Consider the following 21,462-nt stretch of genomic DNA (forward strand, 5'->3'; position numbering starts at 1 on the left):
AATGGTAAAATGTGAAATACAGGCTCTGCAGCATGTTTTCAGATGCAACATCCTTGTTCAGCAGCCTCTCTAAAAGTGAAAGCAGGCAAACGCGTGAGAAGTCATTCAAGAGTCATCTGTAATTTCTGAAACAAATTAAATTACTTCAATCTCTTAAAAAAAAAAAAGGCAACCTAGATCCATGGATTTTTCAGTCAAAAGGGACAATGAAGTAACAGCCTTCTAATCCCTTGTGGTTCACAGACCTTTATCACAGAGACATGGAGTAATTCAGACGGGAGGAGCCTCGGGAGAGCTCTGCTCCAACCTCGGGCTCAAGGCAGGATCAGCTCTGGAGTCAGGCCGCGTTGCTCAGGCCTCTGTCAAAACCTCCAACGATGGAGGATCCAAAAATCCTCTGGGCCCCTGGGTGCACCCATTAACTCTCCTCCCAGTGAGAAAAGCCGCCTTGTCCCCAGACGGAGGCACCTCGCCCTCGCGCCCTGCCCCGCGGCAGCCCCCACGCACCCTCTGCTGAGCTTCTCCGCGTGCCAGGGCACCCCCGGACCCGGAGAGCGGAGCTCTGACCCCCGGCGCCACGTCCGACTGCAGCCTGGAGAGGAGGCGGCCACGTGCCACTCACCAAGGGGCTGCCGGCGGGAGCACGTGCAGCGTGAAGTCACGCTCACGGCCCCCTGCATTACCAAAGAAAGTCTCAAACGTCCCTTTTTGGTGTTGCCAGGCAAATACCGACGTGTACAACCAATATAAAGAGTGGAGGAGACCTATCAAAACTTCAGGAGAGCCCTGACTGTGACAAATCTCTCAGAATGAAGCCACTGCACTCACTCGGAAGCCACACTCAGCCCCCGCCATACACGGGCTGGGCTCCCAACCAGCTCCAGATGAGCTAACGGACCACCCTGAGCTACTGATTCTGCTCCTGCTAGAGTACAGGACACTCGCCTGTCAGCCAACCACAATTCAACTGGAAAGACTTGTCCTCTGTCTTAACAACTGATGCCTCGGCAACTTCAGAAGACCCGCTCCAATACCAAAACACAGTGATATATGCAGAAATGGGGAAGGATGAAATGTCAGCACAATTATTAATGAACCTCTTGAGTAAGACCATTGTCTTTGGAGAAATAAGAAAAATATTGGGCTAATAGAGCAGAATCACTTCTATGACAGCCAGAACCATCAGCACTGCAAAGAAACGTCAGCTTCAAACTGAAACACTGCCACCAGGCAAGCAGAGTGCTGTCCTGACCACGGGCTCACCTGGGTCAGTCCTACTCAAGGAACGTTTCCAAACAGCACACTGTGGCTTTATTGCAGGTTATCCAGAGAAACACTAACAGGCTCAGCCAGTTTATGAAAACAAGAAACACTGGTAGCAGCAAACACAGGCTCCATTTGGCAGATTCACCTTTGGTTCCTGCTGAGGGACTGAAATACCTGCATATCAAGAGTCTCGAGCCTCACGTACTCCTGCAGGGGCCCACTGCTCTAGGACACGCTTATACTGACAGTGCACGGACTTGGCGGCGCTTCTCACGCAGCGAGACACAAAAGCACAGAAGTCCCCGACCCCATGGAGTGTGGTCAATGGCGAACACTGACACAGGAACGCAGAGCGAACCCAGGCAGGAGAAAATACCCTCGTGATTTGGAAATGAGCTTCTGGCCTCACACCCCCACCGTGCCATGACTGCTCCCCAGCAGTGCAGGCGGGTGGCACTAGACGTGGTGCTGCCCAAAATGAGGAGGGAGATGCCCAACTCCTGAGTGGAGGCAGGAGTCTCACAGTCCCCATTCGCATTCATGACGTGAGGAACTCTGACAGTCCAACTCCAAAACTGGCTGCGCCAGCCGCCTCCTGTTCTGCAGAAGATGGGAATGGAAGAAATCAGTGTCAGTCACCACTGCCTTCACCCCGCCTCGAGCAGCACAAGGCAGCACCTCACTGCCTGTGGACGCTAGCACAGAGCTTCCAGCTAAATTAAGGAAGAGGGTGAGTTTCTGGAAAGCCCACGTCTGCAAAACTGCAAAGGAGTATGTAGCAGAACAGTGGGTGAGGGATGCAGATTTCCAAATACAGCAGTTCACTCAGAGGCAACGTGCATGCTGGAGGCAGGGCCAGCAGAACCACGGAATGGCTGAGGATGGAATGGACCTCTCAAGATCAGCTAGTCCAACCTCTGCTCAAAGGGGTCAGCTACAGCAGGCTGCCCAGGGCTATGTCCACCCAGGTTCTGACTATCTCCAAGGTTGGGCATTCTGCAACTCACTGGCAACAGGGTCCAGTGTTCAACCACCCCTCCAGTAAAAAAAAAAAAAAAAAAAAAAAAAAAAAAAAGTATTTCCTCCTGTTTAAACAGAATTTCCTCTGTTTTACTCTGTGCCCCTTACCTTTTGTCCTGCCATTGGACACTACTGAGAAGACACTGGCTCCAGCTCCTTTGCTCTCTGACATCACATACACACTGCTAAAATCCCCCTAAGCCTTCTCTCCTCCCGGCTGAACGGTCACAACTCGCTCAGACACTCCCCATACCACAGATGCACCAATCTCTTCATCACTGGAGAGACTCTGCATGTCCGTGTCCTCCTGCAGTGGGGAGCCCAGGCTGGTCACAGTCCTCCAGAGCAGAGCAGAGGAGAAGGATCAGGTCCCTTCCCCTGCTGGCAGTGCTCCTCCCAACTGCGGGTCAACCTGTGCTCCACCAGGACCCTGTGTTTCTGCAAAGCTGCTTTTCAGGTGGTCAGTCCCCTGCCTGTCCTGCATGAGGTTATCCTGCCCACCTGCAGAAACTGGTGTTTCCCTCTGTTGAACTCCATGAGATTCCTGTTGGCCCATTTTTCCAGCCTGTCAAGGTCCTTCTGAGCAGCAGCACAACAATCTGGGACATGCAAAGTCACACACAGCACGTATATACACGGCAAGGTCACAAAGGGCCCTTGTAAGCCCAGTTTCTTGTCTGTAAGAGGCCACAGAAAACCTCTGAAGGAGGCTCCATCCTCCTCTCTGCAATTAGCACAATCCTGCCTGTCTGACTGTTGATGCTGGTATGGGTGAAGCTCCCAACGTTAGTACTGAGGCTGCAGCAAAGCCCCAGGACATGGAGAAAAGGTTAATGGAGCTATTAGGTTAGCTGAGAGAACCACAGGATTCAGACAGTGATGCCGGGAATTTGGACACCACCCCCAAGAGCTTCCTTTCTGCTGCAGAGTAACGCTCAGCAGAGCCTCGCCTCCTCCCCTGCTCGCTTATTCAGTCAGATCAAGAAGTGGAAAATGAAAAAAGGAGAAAGGACAATGGATGAAAGGATCAGAACAAACCCTCTGAGCTACCGCTCAGCTATGCCGTTTCCCAGAAACAACAAAATGCTGAGGACAGGCCTGGAACGCCAACCGCTCCCCAAATGGGATTAAGGGCCCAGAGCCAGCCTGGCTCCGCGGACAGACGGAGCCGGGGACCCCGTGGGCCACCCTGTGCCGCTGCCGCCAGCTCCGCACCAGGGGCACACTGGAGCTGGCCCCGCTGCTCTGGCACCTGAGGAGGGCAAGGGCTTCAGCCCCGGCACGACCCAGGCGGTTTGATGGTGGCCAGGGTGGGGGACTCAGAGCTCCCAGGCCCCGCGAGCTCCCCGTGCACCCAGCCTGCGGCCGTCGCGGCTGCCGAGTCCCCGCTGCAAGGCCCGAGCCCTGCGGCTGCCCATGATGGCAGCACATGCCCATGTGTCCTGCAGCTCCCACCCCGCCCACAGAGAGATGCATCTTCATCGCCCAGCAGAGCCCTTGGGAAACACCCCCAGCTTCTGTGAGCAGGCTGCTCCCCTGCCAGGCTGGCCCCAGGCCCGGGGTAGTTTCACGACTCTTTTCTGGGTCTTTGTTCTCTCGAGGCTACAGCAAAAGGGTTTCTGGCCTACCCAAGGCTGGAGTTCCCCTGCCCTGCCCCTGCAGGGAGGTCCCCAGTGCTCTCCCCACACTAACGCACAGCACCAGGATACGCGTGAGCAGTCCCAGGGGCCTGGGCAGAGGCATCCGGCCCGTTCCACACCCCGGACATCACAGAATCCTTCAGGTTGGAAAAGCCCCTTGGGGTCATCGAGTCCAACCCTCAGCCCGACTCTACAAAGTTCTCCCCTACCCCACATCCCCCACAGCTCATCCCAACGGCCCTGAAACCCCCCCAGGGATGGGGACTCCCCCCTCCCTGGGCAGCCTCTTCCACTCTCGGACCAAGACTGTGAAATATTCCACTGTCTGACCAGCCCCACCAAAGGCACCGTGCCTAATCCTTGGGGAAGGGCACCGGGACACGGGGGTCTCTGCTCCGCAGCATCGCCGTGCTGCTCTCCTCTGACCCTCAGCCCCATGCCCAGGCCCGAAGGACTCTGGCTCTGCCATCTCCACGGTGGCCGAGAGGGAGGGAGGAGGGCAAACAGACACCCAGTTTCTCCAGCAAAGGAGCCATGCTGTTCTGCAGCGGTGCCAGGACCCCCCTGCCAACACTGACGGGAGGGGGGCAGTGGCCAAGTGCCCTCAGGCTGTTGGGACATTTCTCCCCTCACAAGCATGCTTTAAGCAGGCTCCTGGGAAACTCCCTTCAAGAGGGGGCATTCCTCAAGGTGAGAGGGCTGAGCAGTGCTGGAGGGGAGCAGGACATGTGCTGGAGGAGGAGGCAGACATCCAGCCTACACAACCGCAGAGCCACAGGGATCTTACACACAGGCCAACGTCTCTGAAACAAGGCGGGGACAATTCACACATCTGGAGACCAGGAACTGGGTCTAAGTGTAAACACAGTCTTCACACTGGAAGTGCACAAAGCCTTCCTGCTTCTGCAGCCACATCTACCAAGGTGTTCCCAAGCTCTGCCAGCCAGACTCCGGGTCTCTCACACCTCCTTTCCCTCCAAAGCCACCCGTGACATCCCAGGCTGCCCCCGAGACAACCGCCCGCCCAGAGCCAGAGGCTTGCACCAGGTGATTCTGCTGCAGGGACCGAGCACAGCAACAGCGCCTGCTGCATTACGCCTCCTCCAGCCTAGGCTAAGGGGGTCCAAGGCAGAGGTTCTGCCAACCTTCCTGATCCTGGAAGTGCCGGTGATGCAGACAGGTTCCCCTTACATCTCAATACTCTTAAGAGAATTTCAAGTCCAACTGTCAAACCCTGCTGGTACGGGTCCCACTGCCTTCAGCAGGACAGCACATGTTTAATTAAAGGCAGGATCAGACTGTGTAGCAGGAAAATAATTACAATTCTCCTGGTGATTCACGAGCAAGAAGAGGGCCTGGCTTCCCATGCCACCCCAGGCTGGGCTCACAGCAGCACAGCTCCATGTCTGTCCCCAGCCAGAACGAAGGCACAGGACTCTGCCACCATGGGCAGGAGGTGTCTGCCAGCAGCAGCTTGGGCAGCTCCTCCAAACGCTCAGAGCAAAGCCAGATCACGTCTCTGAGCCTTGTGTTTCATTCACATTTTCCTGGTTAAAGGCGGCCTTGACGTCTTAAGAGTTGCCCCCAGAGGAAGCAGCCTCTGCTGCGTCTCCACCGCCAAGGCGTCGGGACGCAGGAGCACACGTGTCTGCCCTCCCATTCTCCCAGACACACAGGCAGGAGAAGTGTGAACAGAAGTGGGGTCCCTCCTTTTACATCTGTGATGAAAAGAAGGGCTGGGCCTTGGTGACTGTGCCAGTGGGACTGCCTTTGGGGAACGTGAGAGATGCAAGCAGAGCTGGAAGCAAAAACTGCAAAGCAAAACGCTTGGGAGTTGATCAGCTCTAAAGTTAAAGTCAGCCCTTCCAAGTCCCCGTGCACAAAGCCAACACCTCACAGACGAGGCCACAGAACCAGCCGGGCAGCTGGGGCAGGACGCCAGCCCCGGGGTGTGCAGCTCCCTGAGCAGAGGAGTCAGCCCGCTTCAGCAGCTCCAGTCAGCACCAGGTTGCATCAGCAGAGCAGGGAACACGAGACACACCTTCCCTGCGCCGAGGGAAGCCACGCAAGCAGTGTCTGCTCCCAGAATCGCTGGGTTGAAGGAGCAGAATCGCTCCACCTGACACCTAGCGAGGACAGCGGGGGTAATGGTAGAAGAGCTCAAAAAAGTGACCACCGCTGCTGAGAGATGAGAACATGGGTTTGGGGCTCCAGGGGAGAGGCTGCACCTCAGCCCGGTGCCATGGGGAGGGCACCACCACCGCCGCTCCCCTGGCACACCCTCGCAGCCGGGCACTCCTCAGGGCCCCGCCGTCACCCGAAGACCCTGTGACCCACCTCAGCAGGCGTGGGACGGGGCCACAGGCAGTGCACACAGACCACCCACCACCCCAGACAAGGGATCTTCCCCAGTAACCAGCTCCAACTGCAGCACCGCTTCCCTCTCCACTCCCCATAGCGTTTGTTGCAGATGCTGAACTGCTCAGCCTCTTCTGGCCATGAGCTCGTCATCACCAAGGCCCGAAAGGCGCCGCTCAGCAGAGTCCCAGAGAGAAACAGCTGATGCTCTGCAGCCCAGCACAGGCTAAGCACCTCCTGCCAAGCTGGGCTTTGCAGCCAGACCTCCCCCTGCCCCAGCGGGGACGGTGAAGGGGGGCCCCTCCCCGTCACCCCCACACAGCACAGGAGGGGGGACACTGGCTGCCGGCCCATCCCAGGCAGACCCATGGACAAGGAGCAGACCCACAGACAGGCCTGGCGAGGCACGGGCAGGGCTGGAGCGCTGAGCACCCCAAACACAAGTGGGTCCCTGTGCCCCCGCACACCCGGGAGCTCAGGGCCAGGGAGGTGACTGACCCTACGCATGCTGGCTGCGGGGACACAGCCCTCCCCAGCACAGACCGCCCGGATTTCCGACTATTTAACCCCACATATCAGGCCCTGAGGAATGTATTTCAAATATCTAAAAGTACTTAAGCGTCAAGAACACATTCCAGCGGAGACAAAGCAAGCTGTCTCCCAGCCAAAGGCTCCCCAGCTGCTCCTTCCCAGGCACTAAGCCGGGCCTGAGGAATGCAGCCCCAGCCCGCATGCTGCCGAGGACGGCTCGCAGGAGCCGGGTGGGATCGCTGCCCCAAACCAAGTGACAACCAATTCAGGGACACAGGAGGGAAATCCCCAAGCCAGAATTAGATCACGACGGCACTATTTACTAAGACCTCGCTCTTGCGCAGAGGTGGGGGGAGCCTTTACTGACAGGAGCGTGGTCTCAGACCACAAACTGCTCCAAGCACAAAAGCAGCAGCGTGTGTGAACAGAGCCCCCCCCCGAAACCTGACCACCGGCGACCTCCGGCTCAGGCCGTCAGCGAGTCGGGAGTTCTCCAAAGGACAGGTGCCACCACAGCCCAGCACTCCCCGCGGTGGCCGCGCAACGCCCAGTGCCATTCCCACTGAAATGCTGTGACAGCATGAACCCCGAGAGGCCGTTAAGATCATTTCTCAGGGCAGCGTTCTGCCTACAGGTGCAGAAGCCAGTACTATCCAAAGAGCTCTCCCCCTTTCTTATCTATTCTACCACTTACCTCTCCCCACCCAGCCCCTTCCCTGGCACACCTGCACCTCAGGAATGGCCTTATCCAGTGTAACAAGGAGATCTCATCTACCAATCTAGGTTTCTTCTAAATCATCTTCTGACCAAGGAATGGTCAACTAGCAACTACCAAAAAGTAATTTACTCACCCGTAATGCCACAAGTGGAGAGCAGTGGCGTCCTCAGGGGTCAGGACTGGGACCAGTTTAACACCTTTGCTGGGGACACGCACAGTGGGATGGAGCCCCCTCAGCACGTTCCCCCCGACACCGAGCTGTGTGCGGGGACGCGCTGAGGGAAGGATCCAGCCAGAGGGACCTGGGCAGGCTGGGGAGGGGGGACGGGCCGACCTCAGGGAGTTCAGCGAGGCCAAGGGCAAGGTCCTGCCCACGGGCCGGGGCAATCCCCAGCACAAACCCAGGCTGGGCCAGGAGGGGATGGAGAGCAGCCCCCAGGAGAAGGACTTGGGGGACTGGGGGGTAGAAAACAGCCTGTGAGCCACCAACGGGCACTGGCAGCCCAGAAAGGCCCCGTGTGCTGGGCTGCACCCAGAGCAGGGGGGGCACAGGGCGAGGGGGGGATTCTCCCCCTCTGCTCTGCTCTGGGAGACCCCCCTGCAGGGCTGGGTCCAGCTCTGGGGCACCAACAGCAGAAGGACACGGACCTGCTCCAGCGGGGCCAGAGGAGCCATGGAGATGCTGGGGGGGCTGGAGCCCCCCTGTGAGGACAGGCTGGGAGAGTTGGGGGGTTCAGCTGGAGGAGAGAAGGCTTCGGGGAGACCTTAGAGCGGCCCCCCAGGGCTGAAAGGGGCTGCGGGAAAGGGGGGAGGGACTCTTGATCATCAGGGAAGGATAGGGCGAGGGGTAGCGGGTCTAAACTGACAGAGGGGAGATTTAGATCAGTTCTAAGGCAGAAATTCTCCCCTGTGAGGGGGGTGAGGCCCTGGCACAGGCTGCCCAGAGAAGCTGTGGCTGCCCCCTCCCTGGAAGGGTTCAAGGCCAGGTTGGACGGGGCTTTGGGCAACCTAGGCTAGTGGAAGGTGGCCCTGCCCGGGGCAGGGGGTGGCACTGGATGGGCTCTAAGCTCCCTCACAACCCAAACCAGTCTGGGGCTCTATGAAATATTAGTAACATGAAAAATGCCAAGAGCTACACCATAACCCATTCCACATTACACTGTAGTTTGTACAACAGATGCATCCCCAACACTGAGAGGCACCGTAAACCAAACCAATCCCAACAAATAAGCTCTAACCCTGAAACTGGGAAACCAAGACAAGGCAGATGAAATCAAGTTTATTAACTGGTACAGAGCAGGGCATTCAGACTACAACAGACTGTATGCTTGGGGTTCATGGAAGCACATTTGTGGGACTGGAAAAGTCTTAAAGAAAAGTTAAATGTCCTTGTGTGGAGGGAGACAGCAGGAGATTCTCAGACACAAAGACACAAACAATTCTTCTGAACAGGAAGAGCACATGGAATAGGAAGGTGCCAAAGCAGCTCTCAGGGGAACTGCTCAGACATACTGTTAAACACCCTGAACTAGAAATGGAAAAAGGAGTCAGACGGCCCAGAACCTTGCAGTGCAGGGGCTCTGCGGGCCGTCACATCCCTGTGCCTCCGCATGCAGCGTGTCTGACCATCCACCACAGTTCCCTGCCTGTTTCTGTCAGGGAGACGATGAAACAGGGTTACGATATCTAGTAATGTCCAGGGGAACGTATATAACAGGTCAGAGGAGACCTGGAGAGGTTCACCTAGTCCTGCCTTTACCCCTAACCATCCACGAGCCACCACCTAAATCACTCTGGGCAGATACCTGGGCAATAGCCAAAGGGAACAGGGAGAGATCTCAGAGGTGGAAGCAGGTCAGGTAGGGAGACAATGCTCTGCAGGGCCACTATGACACCACGCCTGGGCTTTACAGAGAGCGTCCCGTAAGACGAGCGAGGCAGGGGGAACCTACACCAGTAGTTGTCACCAAACCCGTTCCAAGCAGCCGACTTCGCCGCTGATGCACCTGGACATGGAAACCGTTACCGACCACATACCAGAGACACATCAGGGTTTACAACCACCAGGTCAGCTGGGCCCAGGGGAAAGACTGAGCAGGTGCTTTCATTGATGACCTCCTACACTGTACAAAACCAGCGCGAAGGAAGATTTGTTGAGAGGCAACACTATTTAGGCCACAGTCACCTAAATCTTCGTGAACGCTTTGCTTCACTGAAGCTCTTTGTCACCCAGTGTGCCTTTTTACCTCGCTGTTACACCCCTCTGAACTTCCTCCAAGGGCTGAGCTCCTTTGCAGATCCACACAGGGCAGCACACCCACACCCCGTCCACAACGGAGCTGACTCCACACCTTGGAGCTCACGGAGAAGTGAGTATTCATAGTCAGCTTTTAGTTGTAGACCTCAAAGCATGAAACCACTTCTGTGTTCCGCTATCCTGTTCCCTTGTTTGTATGTCTAAGTTTTATCAGCTCTTTTTTTCCACAGCTGAGCCTATACTCAGCTATTAACACTCCAGCACAAATCCTAAATCCCCCCAGCCACTACCCAGCATTTAGCAGACAGACAGTTACTGCACGGAGAGAAAAGGATGAGGGTGAAATGGCCTGCACTTATTCCAACGGCCGGGCAGCAGCAGCACATCCAGAATGCCTGGCTTTCGGAGAAGCGAAACCACATCCACTCGTACACATTAACTCAGAGGGCTCCTGAGCTCCTGAAGGAACAGAGAGGCATGCCAACTCTGCACAGGGCTCCTAACAATCAAGTGAAACCAGTTTCTTGACTGGTTTTGTTAAACAAATGCGGCTTGCCGTTCTGACAAAGCCTTTGATACAGGGGATTCACAAACTGAACCAGAGCAGGTGCCCACTGCACACTCGGGCCTTAACGGGCTCAGCCCGGAGGGGACGGGCTCAGCTGGCCCGTGGCTCCCCGACTTTCGCAGGGAAGGGCTGTTGGCATGGAGAGATTAAAAGGAGCAGCTTTACTCCTCCATGGAAGTAAATAAAACCCAAGATCCTCCTTGGAGGCCCCAGATGCCAGGAAATTAAAAGCTGCTCTTAATTAGCTTTGCAAGGCCCCACCTTGTCTTGGGAAAGTGACAAACGCTGCTCTCCGGTTTCACCCTGCTCGGCTCAGCAGGATCCCAGGCTCCGGACAAAGGACACCGATGCTCTCGCCCGGGGCCAACAGCAGCCAAACAGGAGGAACCGCTGAAACTGTTTCCACCAGCCCCCAAATGGCCTTGCCAAGCTGCAGACAGCAACGAGCCAGGACAGGAAGGAATCCGCACCGGACCCGACATCTCCCTGGTGCTCAAGCCAGGTGCCCACCTCTCACAAGTGCAAGCTCGTAACAGCAAAATGGGCAGTAGAAAAAAAAGTTTTCTGCACTGGGCCCAATCTGTCATGGGAGCTTTAGTAAGGAAAAAGCAAAGCAGAGGAACTGCAAAGCAGCCCCTCCATTGGACATCCCTAGGGCCTGCCTCTCAGCACCACCACTATTTGAAATCTCGGTATCAGAGCTAGCTCTTTAATCTCCCCCTCTTCCCCTCCCTGCATGATCCCTCGGCCTGCCCCCCAACCTCGGGACACTCCCTGCCCAGGTCCCCTGCCAGCAGCAGGTCTCCATCGGCCTGACCCTCTGCTCGCTCCTGACGCAGGACAGGTCTCCCTCCGCCCCACTGACTCGCTCACAGTTCTCGTTCTACTCAGCTCCACCCTCTCTTCCTCCTTCACCAGGTCCTACCAGCTCTGCTCCACCCAGGTTTCTCCTGACCTCTCCCTTCTGCCTTCACATACTCCCAACCCGAGCCCTCTGAACACACACCAAGAGCCTCTGGATCCCCGCTGACCCGCTCCGCTCCTGGGCCGCGCTTGGCTCCGTCCACCACCTCCGAATTCCAGCCTGCGTTCATTCCTGTCCGGTGCGACCTGCACCCCTGAAGCGCTCACGGAGAGTGGGCTCGGTGAGTCAGGTGGGTTTTGTAGTTCTCATGTAATGATTTAGCAGGCTGAACCTTGAAGCCTCCACCCCTGGCTGAAGGACCTGCTATTCATCCCGCTGCTGCTACACACTCGCAGTCCAGCAGAAATCACACAAGCCAGGGAGAGCAGAAGTCAGCAGAGAGCAGAGCATTCCCTCTTCTGGAATTCAGACACCCTCATGAAGAGCACAGGGAACTTATCAAATGGAATTTATCATTTTCCATCAAACCATGCTGTATCACCCTGGCAGCAAATCCCTGCAACAAGGCAGCAGATGCTCCTAGCACAGATTTAATCTATCGCTTCCAACAGCCAGAGTACAGCCACCGTAATGAAAAATCTGGACTCAAAACAGGCAAGATTGCACATGGGACAACTGCAAAAGAAGCAAGAGCAGACAGAAGAGCGTTTGGCACTGTGGGACAGAGAGAAACAAGCATTCACTTCTACAGCTTGGAAGAGAGAGTTCAGGAAAGCGCGGCGGTGTTGTCCCGAAGTGCCAGAGGCAGGCAGACTGTCTAATCAGATCAAGAGCAAAGCAGCAGCAGGAAGGGGACACGGGAGGTTCTGGTACAGAAGAAAATGGTGCCACGGAAAGAGCAAGAGATTGCCAGTGTTTCTGGACTCTGGAACAAGTGGAATAAAGATAAATACAAGCATGTCAGACAGGTGGCCTCGTAGCGGGCAACAGGGCAAAAAATCCACAGAAGAGGAGTCAGATAAATTCATTTGCAAAACAAGTTGTTTGCTAACTGTAAAACAAGGTGACCTTTCAAAAGGCGGCCACCCCTCCATTCTTTGGCTTCCAAAACCACCTCCACATGGAAGCCTTCTCCAGAAACCCTGTTTGAGCCCTTAAAACCAAACTTGCTGTGGTCAGACTTGCTACCCAAGGCTGTATATAGCACTCTCATCCACGCTACTCGGACAGATCTCCATTTGCTCCTCTCCTCTCCCAGCCTAGTCCTGTAAACTCCTCTCTCAAGGAACAGCATGCACAGCCGGATTCACGCTTCCCTTTTCTTCCATCATGGTACACCCGCCACTCCCCCCCCCCAGTCTGCCTCTCACACAGAAGCTGTGTTTCCACAAAGTGCTCCTCAACTGAACACCATCCTCCCTATCCCAAACAAAGACCTCTCCCATTGCCCTCCCTTGGGGGAAATACGTGCCCAAACTGAGTATTCTCTCCTCTCTTTCCCTGGTGGAAGGGCAATTTGTTTTCAATTCTCACCCCGTAGCCACCTTGCATAACATGCAGATTCTTACTCCTACGTCAGGTATCTGTCCCTACCCAGAGCGCCCCAGCAGTAATACCCTTAAATAACGCCCCTCCTGCACGTGACCCGTGTGCCTGGGACTAAAGAGACACCTCTTCGCTTCTGTTAGCACGAACCATGAGGACACATCTTGGGTCAAACCTCGGGTGGATCTCACCTCGTCCCACCACAGAGCAGACCCCGCCTCAACCGCCCCGGGACTGCCCAGCCAGAGGGAACCTGGCGGGGGGCTGCTGCTGCTCCCCCTCCCCGACGTGTCTCCGGGGCCCAGCACCTCCAGGAGCAGCCACCAGCTCCCCGGCGTACCTCGGGAGCAGCAGCACTCGGGGGGCCCCTTCCCCAGCCGCAGGCCTGGCGCTCGCCCTGCCTGTGCGGGAGGGGACACCCGTCACGGCTGCAGAGAGCCCACAGCACCCGCAGACGGGCCCTGAGGCAGAAGGGTGCGAGTGCAGCAAGCCCACAGCAACATCTCCTCAAAGTCTCTCCCGGGATTCGCAGCACAAGCAAGATGGTGTCTTTGTCCACACCCATTTTTGGTGGGTTTCTCCTCCATGAACGGGTCCACTTCTCTCCTGAGCTCATGTAAACTTTAAGCATCCAGTATGTCATAGAGCAAGTAGTTCCATGCTTCAGCTTAACTACATTTTGCATGAAAAACTATTTCATTTATTCTGAACTGAGCCCCTTTTTGGTTTCACTTAATGCCCTCCAGTCCTTGGTGGTCAGTTGCTCCCTGTCCCTTCCCTCCAGGCCATTTGTGACACTCCAGACCCCCTGATGGAGGAACGGCACTATCTTTTTCAGCAGACTGAAGAGATCTTGTAAACGCTTATTTTCCTTGTGCAAAAGCTGTTGCATATTCGGTCTGACCATGCCGTTTTCTGCTCCCCGTTCTCTGTACCTCTTCTGACTTTACTACATCTCTTTTGAGACTAGAGAACCAGAATCTTAAGACTGTTATCCATTGTTCTTCTAACAATTCTTTGCCAGAAGAGCCTAAAATTTTGGGAGAACGAGAGAGGAACCCATGATAGGTCATGGTAAGAGCTCTGATGCTCCCAAGCTGAACAGAGGTAACAGATGGAGTTAAATAACAGCGTCCACAAGGACAAGCTCCTTGGGTGACAAGGTGACACGGTGCTTAGAGGTCAGACACACAGTACCTGCTCTCGCAGGCAGGATTATATCTACCTTAGCACAGGCTCAACAAAAGGTCATTATAAAATTTGCATTTATACTCCAAGAGATGCTCTCCAGAAGCTGACCAAAGCCCAGTGATCCCCGAGCCCAGGCAAGTTCAGTGTAAGCAAGGAAGGGCTGTGACTGCACAGCAGGGCAGAGGGTGCTGAGCAGCGCGGGGACCGCCGGGTTCGCTGCGGACGGGTCGCAGTTACCCTCCGCTGCAGAACAGGCTCCTAACTGCCTGAAACACACATTTTCCAGCACTTTGAGAAATATCCCTGCCCAAAGCATAACAAGATCCCAGGCTACCTGATGGAAGAGAGCTGATAAAGCATCACGCTCGTGTCTCCACACCTGACCGAGGGCCCTCGCAGCCGACTCCCACAGACAGCCCGGCGGAAGGGCGAGAGAACCCCAAAATACCAGAGACATCGGGAGAGCAAGAACCTGCCGCTTCTACACCAGGGAATCTGCTTAGGTAGGGACACGTAAATGGTGCAGTTTAACAAAACTGAACGAAGTTATTTTGGCCTGAATCAAAAATGAGGTTTTGGGTTGCATGTTGGTGGTTTTTTTCCCAGGTTTCATCGCAAGGTTCATAACGTATCAACTCAATAACACATCGGTAATTCAACATACCCTAATTCAACAAAATAATGATCTATTTCTCTATGTTTTAATAAAAAGGTGGCTTAGTCTGCGTTCACTGACGAGCATCTATCCAACGAAGCTACAGTCAAATATGTTCTCTCTCTGGCACAAGCAATATTTAACTTTTTTAAACCAGTAGTTTCTGCGGGGAATATGCGGTAAAACTTCCTCCAGAACATCCTAGAGCCCTGTAAGGCACTAAGGCCTTCTCCTTCCCGAGAGCAGTCCGAGTTCCAGCTCCGGTCTGCGCCGCCCCGTGCTCCCGCTCCCCCCGCACAACAGAACCATCGTTTCTGTTCCTGCGGGAGGGCTCGGGGGGGGCCGACACAAGAGCCCGCCGGTGCCCCGGGGAGCAGGGGGGGCCCGGGCCGCGCCGGCGCTGCAGCCCAGCACATCCCGGGCCGGGGTTTGTCCCCGGTGCCACCTGCGCGGGGCTCGGCTGCGGGAGAGGCGGCAAGCGCAGGGCTGAAGCCCCAGAAAACGCGTCCAAAGCACCCCCGTGGCTTTTAATAAACTTGTGTGATACCTTCGGTGATTTACGGCTTAAACCGCAGTTCTCAAATCCGCCCCGTGCTCTGCGTGGCAGCGAGCGCGGCTCACGGGGCTGGCGATTTGGGTGAAGCCTTTCTCCTCCGCGGCCGGGAGGGCCCCGTGCCCCGGCCGGGGGCTCCCCCTCCCCTTCCCTTCCCCTCCCGGGAGCACAGACCCCTCCCGGGGCTCCGGCTGCCGCCGCGGAGGCGCTGGGCCCCGGCGGTTCCGGCAGCCCGGCCCCGGCGGGAGGCCGGGGCTCGGCGGCCGGGGCTCGGGCGGCCCGAGGGCGCGGCCCGGCGGAGGCCGCCCCCGGCAGCGGGGCCGGGTAGGCCGGGGCAGCGCCCCCGCTCCGCTCCGCTCCGGGGCCGGGCCGCGGCGGCCTCCGGCTGCGGCCCCGCGGGGCTCCCCGGGCCGCGGCGGAGCGAGGCCTCCGCCGGGGCCCCGCGCTCGGGCCTCACCTTGGGCAGCTCCCGGAGCTGGTTGGCGTCCAGCAGCAGCTCCTCCAGCGAGCGGCTGTACCGGTAGATCTCCTCGGGCACGGCCTGCAGCGAGCAGTGCCGCCGGTCCAGCGCCTCCACGTGCCGGTTGCAGCGCCAGAGCGGCGGCATGCACCGCAGCATCGCGCCGGGCCGGGAGCCGCCGCGCCGGGGCAGGGGCCTGCCGGGGGGAGGGCCCGGATGCGCGGCGGGGAAGGCTCCGGCGGGGCCGAGCGGCGGCCCCGGCTCCGCTGTCCGGCTCCGCGCCGCCGCCCCTCGGGCCTGGCCGCCTCCTCGGGCCTGGCCGCTGCCGCCCCGCCCCGGCCTGGCCGCCCCTCGGGCCTGGCCGCCGCTCCCGCCCGGGCCCGGTCCCGGTCGGCTCCTGGGGCCGCGCCGCCCCCCCGCGAGCGTCCCTGGGAAACGGAGGCCGCTCCCGCCCTGCCCCGCGCCCGCCCCGGGCCCGCCCGCCGCTGAGGGAGGGAGCGAGGGAGGGAGCGAGCGGCCGGGCCCGGCGCCGGGAGGGCAGCCCCGGCTGCGTCCGCCCCGGCTGCGTCCGCCCCCGCCGCACCGGCCCGGCCTGAGGGGAAAGGCCGGTGCCGCTGCGCGAGGCTCCGCCAGGCACCGACGTTTCTCTCGGGAGACCGGTTAGTGCGAGAGCCGCCGCCGAGTGAACAAACCCCCGGCCGCAGCGGGGCAAGGCGCGGCCTGGGCAGGCGGGGTTTAGAACGGACGCGGGGTCCAGGGCCGGGACACGCGGCCCGGGGTGTTGCTGCAGCAAAAGCCTAAAGTCCAGAGCCCGCCGCTGCCCCCGGAGTGTCCCCAGGGGGAGGCAGCGCTTGTCCCCACCCGGCGCTGCCGTTCCCCGGTCTCTGCCTCCCTTCCCCGCTCCTCCCGGCTCCAGCCGCTCATTCATCTCCCCTCGGGCCCCAGCAGCGTCACCCGCTCACACCCCGCTCCAGCCCCTTTGTCCCGGATGGTTTTGCCGTGCACGCAGGTCGCCACCCCCACCCCAGCTCCCGGTTCACCCCAGTAAAACTTTGGGAGGTAAATTGTCCGTTCCTCGGTGCTGGAGCGCGGCCTCTTCACCCCAGCCCCGGCCACCCACCGACCCAGGCCAGGGCACGGGCTCCTCCTCATCCTGCAAAGGGTCAGAAATGTTTCTGCAACAAGTAGAAATGAAAAGGGACTAATAAACGAGCGGTGTTATGGAGCGAGGCACCGGTGCGGTGAGAAGCAGGAGGTGAGGCTGAGCGACTGCAGGGCCTGGCGGCTTCACCCTTGGCAACGGGCAAAGGCCGGGAGGTGCTGAGGGAATCCTGAAACATTTGGGTTTCTTAAGCGTTCACTTGCAGTGTATCCTAGAACAGAGAAATCACGTCACCTTAACCTGCGACTTAACGCAAATTGTTTTTTCTGGGCAAAAGCACAAGTAGTTGGTGTAGTACCCCATCAGAAACCACAAAGGTAGCCTGGAACAAACCCGGGGTGACTGCAGGAACTGTAAGGCAGACGATGAGTCAGGAAATACAAAGGTGAGATTTACATTCTAAGACCAGCTCTAAGCTTTTGTACCAGAATGTGGGAATGTCCCAGCTATGTTTCCCAGAAAACGGAGGGGCAGACAACAAAGCAGGAACTGTGGTATTTTGAAGACAGTTTTATTAATAGGCCTGCCCGAATTTCAGCAAAGTGCAAGGTTATGTCAGAGACAAAGAACAAGAATTTCAGTTATGTGTAAGGCTCATGGGTTAGACATGGTGTAGGATAAATAGAAGCAATCCACCCAGAATAGAAAGCAACTCAGAAAGGTGCCTGAGAGGGAGCTGAAACTAGGAGGAGTGTTTGGGTGTATCTGGTGAATACGGCATCAGCTGATCACGTCTGAAATGGCTACGTTCTGGTCACAACAGTTCAAGGAAAAATGAGCTTACAAACTGTGTCCCTGTTCAGACTACCTACCACCGGGTCCACTGAAAACTCTCGAGGAAGGAAATTTTATAAATTTGATTCATCTAGCCTACTAAAACACTGATAATAGCAAGAAATTGTGTTCTAGGAAATACACAAATAAGGGTAAAACCAAAAAAAGACCCACTGAAGCTAAATGAAGATGTTAATACAAAAGCAGGTAGGACACTGGCTCCAGTGTTGGGTTTCCAAATGCAGCAAGTTGGGAAGAATCTACCTGTAAGTCTCAATGCTTAAGATCCTGAACTGTGCACATCTTCCCAGTGCTAACCTCATCCTGATACTGTTTTCAAGGAGCCTGTAAGTCAGAGGAAGATGGTTTTACTAAAGAGTTCAGATTTTCAAGGTAGAACGGAAACTCTGCAGCACCCCTGCGCAGTGGGAGCCATCCAGCAGCAGCCACGCCAGGAGTGTTTGTGGTTACGGGGCCTCGGGAGGCGCCTGGCAGCTCCTCCTGCAAACCACCAGGAGAGGGAGATGCCCCGAACCGACCCAATGCTCAGCACATCGGGGGCTTCAGGTGCATTTCTCTGGAAGCCAAGCTTCCCTAATTGGTAAAAAAGGAAACTCTACTTTCTGTGCGAGCTTCCCTTGCTCTGCCCGGCTGTTACAGGTGCAGCACTAAACCAGCTCTGCCTCCCCGGTGCTGAGCTGCCCTCAGGGTCAGTCATCCCACCACAGCCCCGACCCGATGCTGAGCCAGCGCTGACACACACCCTGATCAGCAAACCCAGCCATGGATAAAGCTTACCAGGTTACTGGAAAAGTCCCACCGCAGCCCTGTTCCCACCTCCACGTGCTGCGGGACTACATTTCTGAGACAGGCAGCGTCCTGTGCGCGGGCTCTGCTGCACTGGGGGGCTCTGCTGCAGAGCAGCCGCTGTGTGTCACCACCACGGGAAGTTCAAGCCACTCAGGTCTCTGTTTTCACCGGAAAACTGCTCCCTGTTCACCATGCAGTTCCATTAACAGGTTCATCGGGGAGCTGGGACCCGAGCACGTCCTGACAAACAGCCCAGCAGCTCCTGCTGCCCCGGTTCTGCCAGTTCTCCCTCCCCTCAGGCTCGGACCCCGCTGGAACGTTGCTGGATCTGCCGCCCATGGAGTCCCCGGAACAGCTCCAGCGGGAAGGTCACAAACCAGGCCCAGAGGAAAAAACGCTTTTCTCGAAGCCCCAAGTACTTCAGCTCCCCGGGCAGCTGGAGGAGGGTCAGCGCTGCGTACAGAGGGCCCCGACAGCCACGCTTGGCCCCTTCAGGGGCACTGGTGAGGATTCTGGGGGAGGAAGTCACCAAGTCCAGCACCACACGCTGCCCTAGAACGAGGATCTAGCTCGTGGTGCACAAATGGACAGAGCCTCTTAATTTGGGAAAACCCTTACCCCGAAGTTGTGGGCATCTGGAGCTTTTCATGGCTGCTCTTGCCCTGTTCTACACTTGTCTAGGAGCCGTGGGCAGGCTGGGCTCTGACAGCTGAGCTGTCACTTAGCACAAGCCCACTTGGTTTATTCTGCAGAAAGCAAGGACAGGGCACTAAAAGAACAGATGAAAACCTCAGGTGATCGTCCCATTTATGGAAAACTTACCCATTGCTGAGGCAGTTCTAGGAGCTGTGGAGAGAAGACTGCCAAGGTGAAAGGAGCTGGGTCAAAGGGAACTGGAAGACCCACAGCTTCAAGGCTTGAGCTCTTCTGCGCTAGTCCCCAGGAATTACTGGTGAGACCTAAGAGGAAATAAGGGCACCCCCAGCACAAATGCGTATGTCAGAGAGAGATCTTTGCCAGCAGCAGCTGCACCAGGTCTTTGCAGGAGAGAAGCATCGTCACGGAGAGCTCTAATGTAGACGGGCACAGAAAGGATAAAGCTTCAGGATCCGCGTGTGAGATCCAGGCACGGATTGTCAGGATAGACTGACAGGCTGCTTTGGTAGTGACTTCACAGACTTGTCAGAGTCTGGTAATTAGCTCATATAGAAAAAAAAAAAAATCCTTGGCTGTAAATTCAAGTTATTTCAACGACCGTTGTGTTTAGCAGTGATAAAGGACTATTGCCTTAGGAGCATGAATACTGACCCGCCTCCCGCAGCACTCAATCCTCTTCCCCTGGTAGGTGTGTGCTGCTTCAGGACAGGGCACTTGCCTGTGGTAGCGACGTACATCCCCGTCATTCCGGCTGAGAGCCCCGTAGCCGTGACATGAGGATCTACACAAGAGGCAGCACACACAGGAAAACACTGACAGATCGGGATTTTACCTTATTCACACCCAAAGCTGAACCATTTACCTGGAATGGAGATGATGTGGACAGTCTGTCCAAGCACCAGTGAGATACTGAAAAAGCTTCTCGTGTATCTGTTTTACTTCAGACTGCTACTCGCCACATTACCTGGTCTCTTCCTGCTCACCTGCTATGCAGGAACACAGCAGTAACCCACAGGATTTACAGAATTTAAACTTGTACACAAGTCAACAGCAGGAACTGGGCAAAGAACAGCATCCCATGGGTTAAGGCCCTGAAACGGGAGGTCCCTGGCCAAAGAAAACAGCCGCGGTATGCAGCTCTATAATTAGGTGTATATATGCAGGACTTAAGCTGGCGATTAGTTATCCCTTTGCCCGAGCATTCAAACCTAAGGCGAGGGACTCAGGAAAAAGTGTTCCACAGATGGGCAGGGAGAAAAAGGAGCAGCAGGTACAGGAATGGACTGGAACCAGTTTAAGATGAACTCAGATGGAAGCCTCCTGGAATCATGCAGTACCTGACCAAGCTCACGCACGCACCCGTACCCGTGGGGGCGAGACCTGGAGCCTTGTTTCTCAAGGCAGCAATCCTGTCAGAGGTGGGAGAGGGCTCTCAGCAGAGCAGGAGCTCACGAGCTCTCTGTGCCCCGTGACGCTGAAATGATCCAGTTCTGACACTTGAGAACCAACCAGTCCTGCACAGCTGGTACCGCACTTCTGCAGTGCTGCATTTTCCTTCCCGTCACTTAAGCTGTACCCTCTTCAAAACCCTGGCCCTGGGCCTACAGGAGAGGCCCAGACTTACCAGCACCGAGGCCTCTGGCCTCTCCGCCGATAAGGAACAAAGTCGAGACACAAAGGCCCACCCGCAGCAGCCTGCTGGCCTCTGCTTTCCACCAGTGCTGTTTCCTCCAGGGATTAGGGGAGCTGAACTCTTCACTGGTCAGGCCCGTAAGCTCCAGCACTCAGGCAAAAAAAGGTTTCACCCTGACCCCAGAGATTTTTGGGATGTTTTCACTATAACCTCTGACAGCTGCCAGCAGGCAGAGCTCTCCCGCGGTTTGTGCAGCTGCACCCCAACAGCTGCCATAAACAAGGACGAAGCCTCCCAGCTGCTCCGTTCTGGTCCGAGGCAAGTCAAGATTATCTGTGGCCTCTGGGACAGAGCACGGCCACCAGCACGACCCTGTTACCTGCGTATCCCCAGCACCGACGTGAGGAGCTGTAGGAAGACGGATCTGGGCAGGTTTAGGATTCCTGTGTGTTTCAGGCCGTTACCTGCACCTGTGCCAGAACCCTCACGGGATCAGTGCAATTCCCTGTCCGACCTGAGGGCTGCAAACCTGGGAGGGTCCGGTGGTGCGCAGGTTTCCAGGTGTTGAGGTCGCTTCTGCAAACAGCCCATTCTGAATTGCCCCATTTTTCAAATAACCCCCCGAGCACCCACAGTGTCGAAGGAGCCACTGAGAAAGCCCCGGGCAGACAAAACTCAGTGAGAACTGTAACTCTGCGGAGCGGTGGGTTCTGTCAGCAGCAACGTCTGACGGTGCCTGAAGGTGAAGTAGCCAGAGAACTGTTCAGACTACAGCTGTGTGAGTATCAAGAAAGGTTAA

The 21,462-nt window shown here is 56.7% G+C and overlaps 1 protein-coding gene across 23 annotated transcripts in view; it reads right to left on the reverse strand.

Annotated features, from left to right (window-relative positions):
• The window catches only part of SCRIB (scribble planar cell polarity protein), a 109,171-nt gene extending 93,205 nt beyond the window's left edge, over positions 1-15,966 (reverse strand). For 9 of the 23 annotated variants that reach the window (XM_074898249.1, XM_074898245.1, XM_074898241.1 and 6 more), the window contains exon 1: positions 15,625-15,965. In XM_074898249.1, the coding sequence (XP_074754350.1) occupies positions 15,625-15,786 (162 nt within the window). In that variant the 5' untranslated portion in view covers positions 15,787-15,965. Of the gene's footprint in view, positions 1-15,624 lie in introns of all 23 variants that reach the window. The other 14 variants (XM_074898229.1, XM_074898231.1, XM_074898227.1 and 11 more) reach the window with 4 other exon arrangements.
• Between the last annotated feature and the right edge of the window lie 5,496 nt (positions 15,967-21,462).

Source organism: Athene noctua, chromosome 2 (assembly GCF_965140245.1).
Source record: "Athene noctua chromosome 2, bAthNoc1.hap1.1, whole genome shotgun sequence".
Classification (NCBI taxonomy): Eukaryota; Metazoa; Chordata; class Aves; order Strigiformes; family Strigidae; genus Athene; species Athene noctua.